The 15,952-nt window shown below is 46.5% G+C and overlaps 1 protein-coding gene across 1 annotated transcript in view; it reads left to right on the top strand.

Moving 5' to 3' along the window:
- Nucleotides 1–14,897, top strand: part of STAC (SH3 and cysteine rich domain) — an 80,597-nt gene extending 65,700 nt beyond the window's left edge. Inside the window, exons 9-11 of the mRNA XM_077754500.1 lie at nucleotides 6,356–6,407; nucleotides 6,508–6,645; nucleotides 14,799–14,897. Of these exons, the coding sequence (XP_077610626.1) occupies nucleotides 6,356–6,407; nucleotides 6,508–6,645; nucleotides 14,799–14,897 (289 nt within the window). The remainder of the gene's footprint in view (nucleotides 1–6,355; nucleotides 6,408–6,507; nucleotides 6,646–14,798) is intronic.
- The last annotated feature ends 1,055 nt before the right edge of the window (nucleotides 14,898–15,952 follow it).

The raw sequence follows: 15,952 nt of genomic DNA, 5'->3' as shown, positions 1-15,952 counted from the left end.
CACAGCCATTTTGGAAAGTAAAGATAGTTCATTACATATCTGTTATGTATAGTATGTCGTTATATGAATACAACTGAGGTAGCTGAGTCTCAATGAAGCTTGTATGTTGGGATTTGTGTTTGGGGTCAGTTCCACCCTTGTGTGTCCCCCTCCCAGCATATTTCTTCCTGTTTGGTCATGACACTTAGGTATAAATTACCAACTTATGTCTTTCTTCCCCCTTTGAGAGTACCAGCCTCTTACTATCTCTTAAAATATAAAATCTCTTAACTATTTAAGTTTATTTATTTTTTTGAGAAGGAGATGGAGAGAGAAAATGGGGGAGAGGCAGAGAGAGAGGAGAGAGAATCCCAAGCGGGGTCTGCGCTGTCAGCACGGAGCCCAGTGCAGGGCATGAACCCACAAGCCGTAAGATCATGACCTGAGCCAAAATCAAGAATCAGACACTTAACCAACTGAGCCACCCAGGCGGCCCCAAAATCTCTTAACTATTTTTTTTAATGTTTTATTTATTTCTAGGAGAGAGAGAGAGAGAGACAGCGTGAGCAGGGGAGGGTCAAAGAGAGAGGGAGTCACAGACCCTGAAACAGGCTCCAGGCTCTGAGCTGTCAGCACAGAGCCCGATGCGGGGCTCAAACCCACGAACCGCGAGATCATGACCTAAGCAAAAGTCGGACACTTAACCGACTAAGCCACCCAGGTGCCCCAAAATCTCTTAACTATTAAAAACAAAAAAGTACCAGCATCTTGAGGGCAGTCATTATGTCTTAACAATAATACCAGCCACCATCTGTCGTGGCTCATGTAAACGTGCTGTACAAGCATTACCTCACCTGATCCTCAAAAATACTGATGAGGTAGGTACTGTTATTTTAAGAAATAAAATAATAAGATAAGAAAACCAGTGCCTAGGGGCGCCTGGGTGGCTTAGTCGGTTGAGCGTCCGACTTTCGCTTAGGTCATGATCTCGCGGTTCGTGGGTTCGAGCCCCGCGTCGGGCTCTGTGCTAACTGCCAGCTCAGAGCCTGGAGCCTGTTTCAGTCTGTGACTCCCTCTCTCTTTGACCCTCCCCTGCTCACGCTGTCTCTCTCTCTCTCTCTCCTAGAAATAAATAAAACATTTAAAAAAAAAAAGAAAAAGAAAAGAAAACTAGTGCCTAGAAAAATCTTCTCATTTTGTACACTCGACACACACCCAAAGCCTACCATGTCACAAGCATTCAAAAGTGACTAGGATGCCGTGTAATTTGCTTTGGCTCAATCGGCAGAGATGGAGGGATAAATAAAGACCAATGTCCTTTGCATTCCAAAATATCCAGTATATCCCGAACACTGTGAAAACAAAGAAGGCTCCGAGCACCCTGCCGGGTCCACGTACCTCCTAATGAGGGCCAGTCCAAGACTTCAGGTTGTCTGAGACCGTGCAGACGGGGCTTCTCAAATGCAGTGACCTCATCAGGAAGGTGTCAGGGTCTGCACTCCTGGGAAGCGGGGCTCCACATGGGAAATGGAGAGCCATGGCAGGGGTGCCTCCGGACGACTCGCCCTCCAGCCTCCAGAAGCCCACCCCTAGAAAGCCAAGCCATGCCCCTAACACCTGGCAGAAGAGCTCCCTGAAGCTGGTTGAGATCGGCTGGCCTCATCCATACACTCTGTGATACTGTGCCCTCTACGTCCTGAAACCAGTTACCTGGTCATGGAAGAGACGAGTTCCTATGTCCAAGTGCAAGACTGGGAAATGAGGGAGGCAGAGAGTGGCTGAAAATGAACCAGAGAGCAACCAAGCAGTTCTCATGCACCGACACAAACATGCACACTCACAGATCAGTGCCGTGCCCTCACTGCTGAGTCGTAACGCTACCGTTAGCTGTGGTTACTCTGTTCCTCCTCCTGTAGTTACAGCCCACCGTTCCTTCATCGTGTCAAGATGTTCCAGGGGCGCCTGGGCAGCTCAGTCAGTTAAGCATCCAACTCTGGATTTCCGTTCAGGTCATGATCTCATGGTTCTTGGGATCAAGCTCCGCATCAGGCTCTGAACTGACAGCGTGGAGCCTGCTTGGGATTCTCGCTCGCTCATTTTCTCTCTGCCCCTCCCCTGCTCATGCTGTCTCTCAAAAATAAATAGATATACTTTAAAAAAAAAAAAAGATTTTCTCTCTCTCCCTCTCCCCCTCAGCCTCCACCACCTCAAAAAAAAAAAAAAAAAAAAAAGACACTGAAAAAGACTTTCCAAAATCCAACCCAAAAGCCTCCCCCTGGGCCCAAGTCCAATTATACTGAGCAAACAAAAAGAAAAGACCAGTTGCAGTGTTCTGATCAGTCTACACCAAAGAGGAAACTGATGACTATTGTTCATGAATTGCATTCTATTTTGTACATGTGTAAGTCCTGGTTATAATACAGCAGAACGCCAACCGGAACTTAGGAAGCTCTGATGGAATTAAACACAGGGACCCTTTTTGTTCCTTAAATATTTGGGGGCCTGACAAGTTCATCCTCAAGAATTTGGAAATAAAGATAGTTAAATTATAAAACCTGCGCATAATGGATCGGGAGCGTAAAGTCACCTGAAAGAAAGAGAACAGCTGTTAGACCAGGGCGGGACTCTCTTCACACATGCCTGGAGTGTGACGGCCCCAAATGAGAAAGAATTGCTCCATGGAGAGGGGCCTGGTCAGCCACACAAGCGTGAAACCATTGGAGTCAGTGAGCCGTGCTCTGACAGGGTCCATCCTAAGAGCAAGCAGGGAAAGGAGGACTTTGGGCGTGACACCTCCAACAATGGAAGGGCTGGAACAAGAGTGAGTCTGGGCTTAGCTCCTTGATGGCCGGACACAGTGCACGACCACCGTGGTGGTGGAAGAAGGAGAGAAGGAAGTTGAGAACTGGCTGAGCAGAGAACTCAGGGTTGACAACGGAGGGCCCCCTGGGCTTGCGGCTGGGAGTCAGGGGGACAGCGGACTCAAGCTATAGGGCAGTTTATGGCAGCAGCCGAGGTTATCTGGTATCCTCCACTCCCTGTGCCCAGTAAAATAGCTCTTTTGGACTCGGCATTCTGGAATATTGGTGGAATGAGTGGGTAAAAGACGACAACACCAACAAAGGAATGAAGAGTTGAATGTAACTCTTCTCCCTCACCGAGCAGTTTTCTGATCCCAACAGTGCTCTTTTATAGGTTAAGACACAATCCGCCTCATATTGTCAAGAGCATGTCTGGCATCATTCATGAAATTATGGCTTGGATTCCAGTGAGTGCCTTATTCTAGTATGTGGGTTGGTCAACATGGGTCATAGGCTCAGGGACCGCCTACCTCTGGGCATGGGAAAGAATGAGTCCCTATCCGGGCTGTAAAACTGGAAGTTGGATCCAGGCAGCATCCTGTTTGACCCTTAGGAAAAGGTGCCTCCTCCGACCCTACTTACATCATTCCCTACTTACAGTTTCTACCACACCATCAGCAAACTCACTGTAGTTGATACAAACACACGGTTCCTTAGGTTATGAGGTTACGTAAAATCTGCTGGAGTGGAGAGCTGTTTCTACACCAGCTTTCATCCTTGCTGCTTCATTAAATCTCTCACCTGGGAACAGAGTGATTTTCAACCATCTCGCTTTCTGTGGCATCAGCATGAATCTGTGACTCATGAAACACCAGAATGCCACTTGTGTCTGATCGGTTCTATCGGGAATCCCCTAGGAAGATAGATATTAACTGAGAGCTGAGAAAGACAGAGAGGGGATTGAATCAGAACAGCAACACAAGCACCGGCTCTACGTCCCTCCTGCTCCGATCCCTTAAAATGTCAGGGATTATATATATATACACATAAGAATACATCCATAACAGCACTAGAAAACAAGAAATAATACTATTAGAGACCCCCACACACACATTTTGAGACTTCCCTGGGAAAACACAGCAAACAGAACTGGGAACAGCAAAGTGCCTGGAAACCCAAATACGCTCAGGAAAGAATGACGTCAGGGGCGCCTGGACGGCTCAGTCGGTTAAGCGTCCGACTTCGGCTCAGGTCATGATCTCACGGCTCGTGGGTTTGAGCCCCACGTTGGGCTCTGTGCTGATAGCTCAGAGCCTGGAGCCTGTTTCGGATTCTGTGTTGCCCTCTCTCTCGGACCCTCCCCTGCTCACACTCTCTCTCTCTCTCAGAAATAAATTTAAAACATTAAAAATTTTTTTAAAAAAGGAAAGAATGATGTTAGATGTAGGAGCACTTCCACAGAGATGCCGAACTGATGACAAATTCACTGACGAACACAAGACTGTGTCCAGTGGCTTGACTGCTTAAATGACCCCGATTCCTTACCCTTTCCTGAACTCCCCGCCTCTGCCACTAGACCTCACAGTTCCCATCACCACAGAGGTTGAGTCTCTATCCCATCCCTTGAGTCTGGACTGGCCTAATGACGTGCTTTACCCAATAAAACAAGGCAGACGTGACAGTACATCAATTCCAGGCCTGGCCCGAGAGGCCCTTATGTGTTGTTGCATGCTTCCATTTGCTGCTCTGGAAATTCCGGCCTTGTCATGGAAGTCCACATCAGCCTTGTGGGGTATGAGAAACAGGAAATAGGGCGAAGTCTCCCCAGTCGCTCTAGCCAACAGCCAGCCACCACTGGACGTGTGAGCGAGCCGTTGAGGTTTTGTGGCAGCATGTTACGGAGCGTTATCACAGCAATACCTAACTGACAGAGACTCCCAGCCGTGTTCCCATGCCGCATCACTGCTTCTCACTGGGACACGCAGCAGTGGTGTTCGATGCCAAAATCAAAGTACAGGGACTCAAAAGAAAGGGAGCCCACGCCTAAGGAGGGCTTCTGTGTGAGCACAGAAGTCTCACAGAAAGAAGAAAAAGAGCTGTGTTTAGATTAACTCTAGACTTCAGACTTTCTAGAGAGCCGGCGGAGGGAAGGAAAAGGCAGCTGTACTTAACAGGAGAATCAGCTGATGTCTCCCTCACCAGGGTGGAGAGAGTCCTATTTTAGCCATTGGGGTAGTGGTAGGAGGGCCCAGACTACTTGCCTTCTATGCTTTCAACCATCCACAAATGAGACACCCCATCGGTGCACTCTGCCTTCTTACACAGAGCCTGAAATTGGCTCTTGCACTAGGGAGAGAGACCCAGTGCAGACACAGAGGCAGGAAGTAGTTGAGAAGTTCGCCCAGCCATCCACACCCATCTGCCTCTGTTTTCAGCCATTAATGTAAAGTAACAGCCAAGGAACACAATGTTGGGGAAAATCTCTTGACATGAAGGAGAAGCAGTAAGATAAAGAGGAGACCAACCAATTCTAGAGGAAAGAAAGAATGCAATGCAGGAAAGAAGCATTGTTTTAAAGACATAATAATATCTTCAGAAGGATCCATTATAATGTCACATCAATAGCAGAAAGTAGTAAATAAGAATAGGAAAATGTTTAATAATAATAAAGAACCCTTCTCTATATGTAAAAACAAAGCTAATATTTTTTTAAATACAGTCCAGAGGGGGCGCCTGGGGGCTCAGTCAGTTAAGCGTCCAACTTCGACTCACGTCATGATCTCGCAGTTGGTGGGTTCAACCCCCACGCTGGGCTCTGTGCTGACAGCCTGGAGCCTGATTCAGACTGTGTGTGTGTGTCTCTCTCTCTACTCCTCCCCAACTCATGACTTATCTCTCTCTGTCTCTCAAAAAATAAATAAAACTTTTTTATCTATACCATGGAATACTCCATGGCAATGAGAAAGAATGAAATCTGGCCTGTGTAGCAACATGGATGGACCTTGAGGGTGTTATGCTGAGCGAAATAAGTCAGGCAGAGAAGGACAAATATCATATGTTTGCACGTATAGGAGGATTAGGAGGAACTTGACGGAGGAACAAGGGGGAGAAGAAGGGCGGAAATGGTGGGGGAGAGGGAGAGAGGCAAACCATGAGAGACTCTTGAATGCTGACAAAAACTGAGGACTGATGGATGTGGGGGGGAGGGGGGATGGGCATGGAGGAGGACACTTGTGGGGATGAGCACTGAGTGTTATGTGGAAACTAATTTGACAATAAACTATTTGTAAAAAATAAAAAATAAAAATAAAATTAAATAAATAAATAAATAAATAAAACTTTTTAAAAAATTTAAATACAGCACAGAAATAATGCTTACTTTGAATGTATCATAAAACTATTTTTATGGGTGGAAAGAACTGGTAAAAAGTCATAATTATTTCACTTCTATTTATTTTAGGATTATTTGTATCAATGCAAAACTATTACTTCTGACTCTAAAGGATCTTCTTTTTTTCTTTTTTTTCTTTTTTCCTGTCTTCTTTCTCACTCAACTCACTCTCTCTTCATTACAGGCCAGGAGACATGATTACTCTTCTAGAAGACACCAATGAAGATTGGTGGAAAGTAAGTATTTCTCTTTCTTTAAAAGAAGAAGCATTTATTTGGTAAGGATAATTACAACAGATGCCACAATTGCGGATCCATGCTTCCTTTTTCCTTTCAGGGAAAAATTCAAGACAGGATTGGCTTCTTTCCAGCCAACTTTGTTCAGAGAGTACAACAAAATGAGAAGATTTTTAGATGTGTCAGGACCTTCCTTGGGTGTAAGGAACAGGGACAGATGACACTCAAAGAGAATCAGGTGAGTAAAGCATGCAAGCACACACCAGGTGTGACCAAAACAGAGTAACGGTCACTAACAAACATAAATCTAAATGAACACGGTCATATTCAAAGTATTCATGTTGAGAAAAAGTACATTCACTCCAATGATATTACGTAGTTTATAGGGTCTAAACCTGCAAAACCAGAATGTGAGGAAGTTCACTTGGTGGTATCCGTTCACAAGAGGAAATACCCAGAACATTATAGCAGCAGAGTAAGGACGTCTGGTCCTGGTGCTTTTCTCCGAGGACCACGTGTCTCTGGCGTGGACACCTACTCGGTCCAGCTCGGGCCTCTTGCAGGCCTGCACCAGTGCCTGGTGAATTGTCCTAGCCTCTTGGGAATACATTGCTGTTACTCACCGATGAGTTCCACAGTTCATTGCATTTGCCTCCTGTCACCAAGACCCTCTTAAGTAATGTCTTCTTGTCCAGACTCCAAGCTCTGCCTTTTCTCTGGAATCGAAGACACCTTCCCACTGCTGCATAAAACAGTCAGGACATAGGTAACCAGGACTGTCTCACTCCAGTGCCCGATTATCTCCCTACATCTAATCTAGAGGTGTCTGGCGCCATCTTGCTCCAGCGCCATGTGGACTGTGTAGTTCACTATGATGCTGCTGATTTCCTGAGAAGTAAGGCATGAACCCCTTGCACCTGTATGTCTTCAAGCTCCTTGCTTCTTGCTCTCCCATCTCACTCCTGGAATGTTGGCAGACACAAAGAGAGAAGACACACAGCTCAGCACTTTGTCCTAACCTGGCCTTTCTTTGCCTTCTTCCAGCCGAGAGAGGGCTTCCTACTCTGCCTTCTTCTCTGACTCCAACTTCCTTCATGTCACATCCTGTATTCTTACTACAGAGTAAAATAATATGCTAAGATCTCCAAGTCTGCTCTTGGTATTATTTGAAGATGATTTGAAAAATCGGACCTTGGAAATTTCTTCTATCTCCTAATGAAGTCTCACAATTGACTCTAATTTCCAATTTTGGAAGTCAAAACCTTGCCTCTCTCTTGTCTCCATTTTTGGTATGGTAACTCTAATATCTCCTGAGGCAATCAAGCCTCTGGTTGGAAATGAGGAGGCTCACCTTACAAAGAAGTACAAAAAGAAAAACACGTTAGTAATTTTCATACTATCCCTGTTCAATAATTGCCCAAAACACATCTTGAATGTTGCCTTTGGAATTGCCTGCAAAGACAGTTTCTGTCCCATAAAAAAGAAATCAGCCATTGCTTTATAATTATATCTGATTTATAATTTTTAAAAATTGGTTCGCCTAATTCAATCAGCAATTTCATGTGCCACACATAGTTCCAAGTACTTGATCATTTTCCAACTAACAAATACACCCTGAAAAAATAATGATTTACCTTTTCTTTATGGCTATTTAAAAGAAAAATCTTTATCTCCAGCCCCCAGTTTGCAAAGAAGGAAAGAATAAGTTAATACAGCCCTAGACATTGTCACAATAATAATTATTATAAGCATCATGGTTATTATTACTTATTATTTAATTATGTCATACATCCATATTTAAAAAGTATATATACCTATGGCATTTTACTTGAGATCCCAAACAAAGGCTCATAGAAGTTATTTGTCTTGCTCACTCAAGGGGGCAAAAACCCCATACGTAGCCAGAGTGGAACTTAAATATAGATCTGCACATTCTAAGCCAATGCTTCCCACTGAGGCATGTGCCCCGACCAGTGTGGAATAAATCTGAGCAGGACAGTGCCATTCGGACAGTTTGGCTCCTGTGAGTGCCCTTCTGGGTCATTCCAGGCAAAGGAATCATCCTTGTTAAACTGAGACCTGATCTCTAACGCCACATACACCCCACAAAGCAAAGGGGCACTTTTCCCAGCTGGGTTCCACGCCAATGCCTCCAATTTCTCCAAGTTTGCCCAATTATGCCCTCCTTGTCCCAAAAACTTGGAAAGTCTTTCAAATGAAACAAACTTGAGAAGGATATTCATCTTTATTGGCAAAGCGTTATTAAATAATTTTGCTAGCATGCTTGATTTGTTCCCACAGAATATTCTTGCGCTTCCCGATTTGAAATTAAACCTTGTTCTTATTTTATTAATATACAAGTCCGTGAAACCAGAAGGTAAATTAAAATTTTCTCAAGTTGATCCATTTCCAGAAGCAGGACATCAGCTCAATGACTCCTACCTACCAATTCCTTGGCCTTAGTCCCCAAAATTGTGTTTTCTGGGAACAGGCTCACACCTGCATTCTGGACTCCCATGGTTGCACTGAGAGTCTTCCAGGATGGGGGTGGGAGGGGGTGAGGCCAAAGAAAAATCCAGCCTCTTCAGTTAGACATGGGCAGGACACAACACAGCATTTCAGCCTGAACCAGGAACCAACTAGATCTGCCCATGTCCATTTAAAAAACTTTTTCAAGTTTATTTATTTATTTCGAGAGAGAGAGAGAAGTATGTGTGAGCAGGGGAGGGGCAGAGAGAGAGTCAGAGAGAGAGAAGGCCAAGTAGGCTCTGTGAAGTCAGTGTAGAGCCCAACTTGGGGCTCAAGCTCGCAAACCGTGAGATCATGACCTGAGCTGAAACCGAGTCAGACGCTTAACCAACTGAGCCACCCAGGTGCCCCTGCCCAAAACCCTCCTAAAAGGTTCCATAACCCCTGATATTTGCCCAGCTTGGTGTTTCTGGGAGTGTGGTCCTTGCACCACCTAAATCATAATCGCCGGGGGGGCTTTTGGAAATGCAGATTCCTGGACTCCGTCCCAGACCTGCTGAAGCAGAACATCTCAGGGTAAAGGCAGGGAATCTCTTTACAAACCACCCAGGGTCAAAGCTGAAGTGTGACAATGGCCTTCATTTCCACGATCTCTCCCCTAAGTCCTGCAGTGGTCCTGAGTTACAGGTGGGTCAGCCAAAGCCACCGAGCTCTTCTCAGCCCCACACAATTCTCTGTTTTCAAGCTTTCTCATCTGCATGGCAACCAGCTTTGGAAAAATGTCAGCCACTTGAAAGAAGACTTGCATTTAAAAAATCTGCTGTTGAGCAAAAATGTTTTAATGTTTGGCTCCACTTTTGTGGCCTCAGTTATTTTAGGTATAAAATTCCGAAACATGCTGGTCTGGTCAAAATGGGGAGAGTATAATGTAGTCGCAAGGACACAGGTTCTAATGTCATACAGAAATGGAGCCATATCCTGGGTGATTTTGGCAGTCACCTCGGAATGTCAACGTTCTTATCTTTAAATTCGGCACAGTAACGCCTCCCTCTCAACGTGGGGGTGAGGGTTCAACATGGCTGTGGAAAATGCCAGCACTGTTGGCATGGCCACCATCAGCATTCAGAGTGAATCCCAGATTCATGTGCAAGAGCCAATGCCGTCTAAAATTACCCCTAAGCACTAGAAAATAGCCAGTATGTGGGCACCTGGGTGGCTCAGCCAGTTAAATGTCTGACTTAGGATCAGGTCATGATCACGATGTCCTTGAGTTCAAGCCCCACATAGGGCTCTCTGCTACCAGCACAGAGCCAGCTTCACATCCTCTGTCTTCCTCTCTCTCTGCCCCTTCCCCGCTCATGTCCAAGTGCATGTGCTCTCTCTCTCTCTCTTTCAAAAATAAACATTAAAAAGTAAAAAAAATAAACATTAAAAAAATAGACAGCAGGACATTTATAACTCTAAAAATATAAAGAGACAAGTGATCTTTAGCAGGTAAATAGAAGAAATTTGATTCTAAAACACACTGCATCTCTTTGATTAAATCACATTTCTGCCTCTGGGATTAATTTGTCTCATAATTATATTGTTTTTTTCACAGAGCTCTTGTTTCCAGATAGAATCAAGTTATCCTTTTGTTGCAAACACAGCTAGAGTTTGCATTAATGCAAAAGTATGCTTTCTCATTTTTGAAATTTAACAAATATCCTTCTTAAATCAGCTTTCAATGCCATGAAAGTATTTCATTCAATTCATCCAAAGTTCTGCCATCCCTATAAAACTATTTTTATTGATTCTCCGTGTTCTCATCAAAGCTGTAAAGAAAAATAGATAAATTATTTTTAGATTACAGGACTAAGATGCATTTATTGTGGAGAAAATTTGAAAAATACCCCCCGAAAAGTATAAGTGCTTTGTCTTCTACCTCTGTGACACAGGTGAATCCTGACTGAACTGATCCTTGCCAGCTATGGTTTTAGTGGTTGGCCAGCACCCCAGCTCCTGTCAACGAGAGAGGTTGGTTGGAAGGTCGGCTAAAGGAGACCGCTGGGCTCAGCGGGGCTTACATTCCTACACATTCTTGGCCCAGCCAACCTCTCTGGCTTTTTCTCACAGATTCTTCACCTCCATCCCTCTGCTCCAAAGTGCCACAGTCCCTTGACACTGGAACATGTCCATCTTATACTTTCCATTTTCCGTCATTTCCACAACACCTTGCTCTCTCTGCCTAAATGCCACTTCTTCAGGGAGGTCTTTCTTACCCCCTAGGCTGGATCAGATTGCCATATATATTCACATCAGCACCCTTTTCCCCACCAGTGAGGAATTAATTCATTCAAAAATCAGTAATGATTTATATTTGTCAGCTTACTGAATGTCGTTCACTGAATAACCAGTTATTAAAACATGTGAGGCCCTTGCGCTCATCACAAACGTAATTACTCAGTGAAACGTCTGTCCCCTAGTTCTACCCAATAAGCTCTAGGACAGCAGGGATCTGCCCTTCTCTTCCCCAGTTTCCAAGCTTCTGGAGTGGTGTCTAGCACATAGTAGGCACTCAGTAAAAAACTTGAACGAATGAGTGAATGAATGAATACAGAAAATGGGGTATCTTTCAGTGGCCTGACCAAGAAGACATTCGCTGGGGTAGTCAACTGTCCCACTTGGTCTCTGGGGCTGACCAACTCCCTGGGATGTGGGACTTTCAGTGACAAGATTGAGAAAGTCCCAGGCAAACCAAGACAAGTTGGTCGCCCTACTCATGGCCCTCCAAACCAAAGGAGCTCCCGTGGTCTTCCTCACCTCCTGCCCTTCTCTACCCAGAATCCTCAGGGCTCATCTGTTCATTCCACCTCAAAATGAAAGGAGATGTTTCCAACCCAGTTACTGCTTCCTAAAATGGTAGGTTCTCAAGCTTTGTGAATTGCATTATTTGTACCATCAGAATGTTAAATTCTAGACCCTTTATTTCTGGGAAGAGTACATGCCGCTGAAGCTTTTTTTCAACCATTTGCCTTCATCTTTTCCAACTTCCTTTAGCTTCCTCATCTGTTTACCCATCATCTGCTCCCAAGACTGTCCAAGCAGTGCATGATGGGTATGGAACTCCTCATCCATTGAAAGATTTCCCTAAGGCAAATCACTAAGGGATGCCAACGAGGAGGTGCAAAATAAGTACACACGTGCAACAAAGCACAAACATTGGTGCTTCTTGGCCTCCCTTTTTTTTTTTTAATGTTTTATTTATTTTTGAGAGAGAGAGAAAGAGAGAGACAGAGACAGCGTGAGCAGGGGAGGGTCAGAGAGAGGAGACACAGAATCCAAAGACAGGCTGCAGGCTCTGCACTGTCAGCACAGAGCCTGATGCAGGGCTCGAACCCTCGAACCGTGAGATCATGACCTGAGCTGAAGTCGGACGCTTCACCAACTGAGCCCCCAGGCGCCCCGCCTCCCCACCTCGTCCATTGCCTCTACCAAACAGTGTTTCACTTCCACACTGAAATCTCAGGAGAGAAAAGGAAAATTAAAGGTAGTGTGTACAGACACAGAGGGGGATTTTGCTGGAGAGACTGAAATTCACAGCTAACGTAAATGAGGGAAAACTCAAACTGACCCAAAAAGCTAATGGAGACCCAAACTGCAGTCATTGTCGGTATGTCCTCAGGCATGGGGTGACGGTGTAAGGCTCGTAGCTCTGGGCAAAATTTCCGTTTTCTGATTCCTGGCCCAGTGTTCTCCCTAGCCAACATCACCATGATATAACATCTGTGTGTCTGTATGCCCATAAATTGTTTTCAGATTTGATGTCTTTATTCAACTGTTTCAATCGGACATTTTTAAAAATTTTTTTTTAATGTTTTATATATTTCTGAGAGAGAAAGACAGCGTGAACGGGGGAGGGTCAGAGAGACAGGGAAACACAGAATTTGAAGCAGGCTCCAGGCTCTGAGCTGTCAGCACAGAGCCCGACGCAGGGCTCAAACCCATGAACCGTGAGATCATGACCTGAGCTGAAGTCAAATGCTTAGCCAACTGAGCCACCCAGGCGCTCCTCAATCAGACATTTTTAAAATAAGCATCTAGAACAAATCTACACAAGGAAGCAGATATTGATGCAGATTGCTTAGACTAATACTAAGGATTGTTGAATTTGGGACATATTTCAATAAGGAAGAGGCTCCATCTTTGATAGGTTTTAATAATAAATCTTGGTTTTAAGGAATTTTGACGGGTTCTTTTAAGACATATACTCTCTGCCCATCACTAGGGTCTCTTGCCTGCAGTGTTTCTGTCATGGGCAATGACAGGGCTTACCTTTTGGAAATTAGGTGGTTGGCCGTCCTTTCGGGGGTTACCTTACCCCATCAGGCTCCAGTAGGATCTAACATGGCCCCTGGGCTATTCCTTTCTCACAGCTCACCTCTAGCCTTCGAGAAACAGTCAACACATTTTCTGTTAAATTAACTCCTGTCTGAGCCTCTTTCCGGTCAAGCTTATCACACAGAAAGTTTCTGAAATGTGAACCAAATACCAGTCTGTTGTATGTCCCGAGCCCCAAGAGTCACAAATGAAGCTCGTTAAGTGTCCTGTTAAAGTGGTCTCTCCTGGTGCCCTGCCCACGTCCCCTTCACTAGGTGGGTGCACCCATCTCCCGGATGCTACCAACTCACAGCTGCCCTTGTCCAGCTAATCCCCCTCCGTGGAACAAGAGCTGTGGCCTGATGAGATTACATCTCTCACACCCCACGTCGGCCAGTGGCCAATGACTAACACGGGGCCCAAAAGGCCAGACCCCCCGCCTCAAGCTGGGACCGCTCTGTGGTGCGCTTCATGCCCCGGAGTTCCCTGTGGGATCAGGCTGAGGTTCGTCTCCAGCTGAGGCCTCACCTTGCTCAGCTCCTTCCACTGACCCCCATGCTCCCCTCGCTTCCCACCTCCTGAGAGCACACGCTCACAAGCCCCCTCACACGGATTCATATCTCAGGCTCTGTTTCTGGGGAATGCACCCTAAGACGTAACTACCACCCATGGAAGCAGGTCACGTGGGTGAACTCACAAGGCACCAAAGCTCTTTTTAAAAGCCTCTTCTGTACATGTGACCCCACCCACCCTTCATGCCATTCAAAGGCCTGGCAGTGGTAAGTGACAAAGGTACCCAAGTGGATTTTTAATTTTGTTACCGTTTATTTATTTTTGAGAGAGAGAGCATGCTCGAGCATAAACAAGGACAGGCAGAGGGAGGGAGACAGAGGATCCGAAGCCGGTTCCATGGTGTGAGCGCAGAGCCCAATGCAGAGCTTTCTCTCACAACTATGAGATGATGACCTGAGCCTAAATCAAGAGTTGGGCACCCAAGCGACTGAGCCACCCAGAAGTCCCAGGTAGCCAGATGGATTTTAAGCACCTTCTGGTTAAGTCCAGCACAGGGAGACTAGGGGAGATGTTAGCATCTGTTTGCTTTGCTCGGGACCAAGAATGGAATAGCTTCTTTGGGTTTTCTGATATGATAGGGGTAAACTTCCAAGCACATGACAACTGGTAGCTATTGCCGATTGGTAGCTATTTGTTTGCATCTTCACAATGTTTTGAGGACTCGTTGCGTGCCACATGCTAGGCTGTGTGGTAAGTACATTTTATTCTTTCCTCATAGTGACTCTTCAGGAGGACACAGTACGATTAATCCCATTTTATTGATCTTCGTTCATAAAGCTGGATCTCAGAAAAGATTCGGCGCCTGGGCTTAGCTCCAAAGCCAGGCTTCGCCTACTCTTTATTCAACCTTTGTTTTTTCCAGAGTCCGTCCCGCTCCCCGAGATGGGCCTCCCTTTTCCAGTGAGGTGCTCCGGCCTCAGTCTGCAGTGTTTCAGGCTACAGCTTCTAGCTTCTTGTTGACACGTTGGTGTTTTCTTCCTTGGCATTCAGATCTGCGTGACTTCTGAAGAAGAACAGGACGGCTTCATCAGGGTCCTCAGTGGAAAGAAGAGAGGCCTCGTCCCCCTGGATGTCCTAGAAAACATCTGATTGCTGCGCCCTGCTTTTGCAGTGGACGGGCTCCGCCGCGATGCCTCATCTCACACTGTGTCCACACGGAGGGGCTGCCGCGCTGGCCCGCCACCCGGGAAACAGTGAGACAAGACTCACGGATCTGAGACTGGAGTCCCAGCCACGAGGCAGAGGGCCCATCTCACGGCACTGCCGGGCTGCCCGCGGTGGGCGCGAGGCGGAGCCGCGCACCTTGCGGGTGGCTTGCGGGTGGCTTGCGGGTGGCGGTGGCGGTGGGGCAGTAGCCACAGCTGTCCCTGGGGACTCACCTCAGTCCCCGACCATGTGATGTAAGTTAGCCCACTGGAGCGTGTCCAGCTTTCGGTGTGGGCCCTGCGCAAGGCTCAGGTCCCTGTAGCCAAGTGTGATTCTGGTTCCGGACGTGTGTCCCCAGTCCTGGCCCACCCACATCGCCGCGTTTGCAGTCTCGCAGTCTCTGCATCAGGAAGTCCCGCTTCCCAGCACCCAGCACCCTAGGGCTCCGCTCAGCCCCTCCCACTTGGCGATTGTGCTTCTCTTCTGCCCCCTGAGTCAGTCCTGGGGTGCCCTTGAGATGTGAGGGCTGAGCTGGGGGCGCCCACCGCCGAGAGAGACCTGAGCTGCCCCACGGTGGCTAACAGGCAGTGTCTGCTGCTGCTGCCGTTACCAACGGAGGTGACAGAGCAGGACACGAGGCACAAATGCAGAGAGCGAAGTGGGGGTCCAGAGGGGCCAAGACCCCTTTTATTGAAGATTATACAGCCCTTTCGGTCATGAAAGCATTTCCCTGAGGAGATGGACCTGAGGAAGAGAGTGGGGCAAAAACTCTCAGCCATGAGCCCTGTTCCATTTCACCTCCCCGGCAGTAGGGGCAACATTTTCCCTCATGCCGTCCTGCACGACGCCCTTTAGGAGGCTGAGCCCACCTTGCAGGGAACCAGAGACATGGAGGAGAACCAGCCACGTGTTAGGAGAAAAGTAGCCCAATCCGAACCCATTCTTCTTTAGGGCAGCATATTAGACCCTAGCAGATGTAAGATGGGAAAGAATCCTTA

The sequence above is a fragment of the Crocuta crocuta genome, unplaced genomic scaffold, assembly GCF_008692635.1.
Source record: "Crocuta crocuta isolate KB4526 unplaced genomic scaffold, BGI_CrCroc_1.0 scaffold70, whole genome shotgun sequence".
In the NCBI taxonomy this organism is placed as follows: Eukaryota; Metazoa; Chordata; class Mammalia; order Carnivora; family Hyaenidae; genus Crocuta; species Crocuta crocuta.
This window is presented reverse-complemented; position numbering and strand designations above follow the sequence as displayed.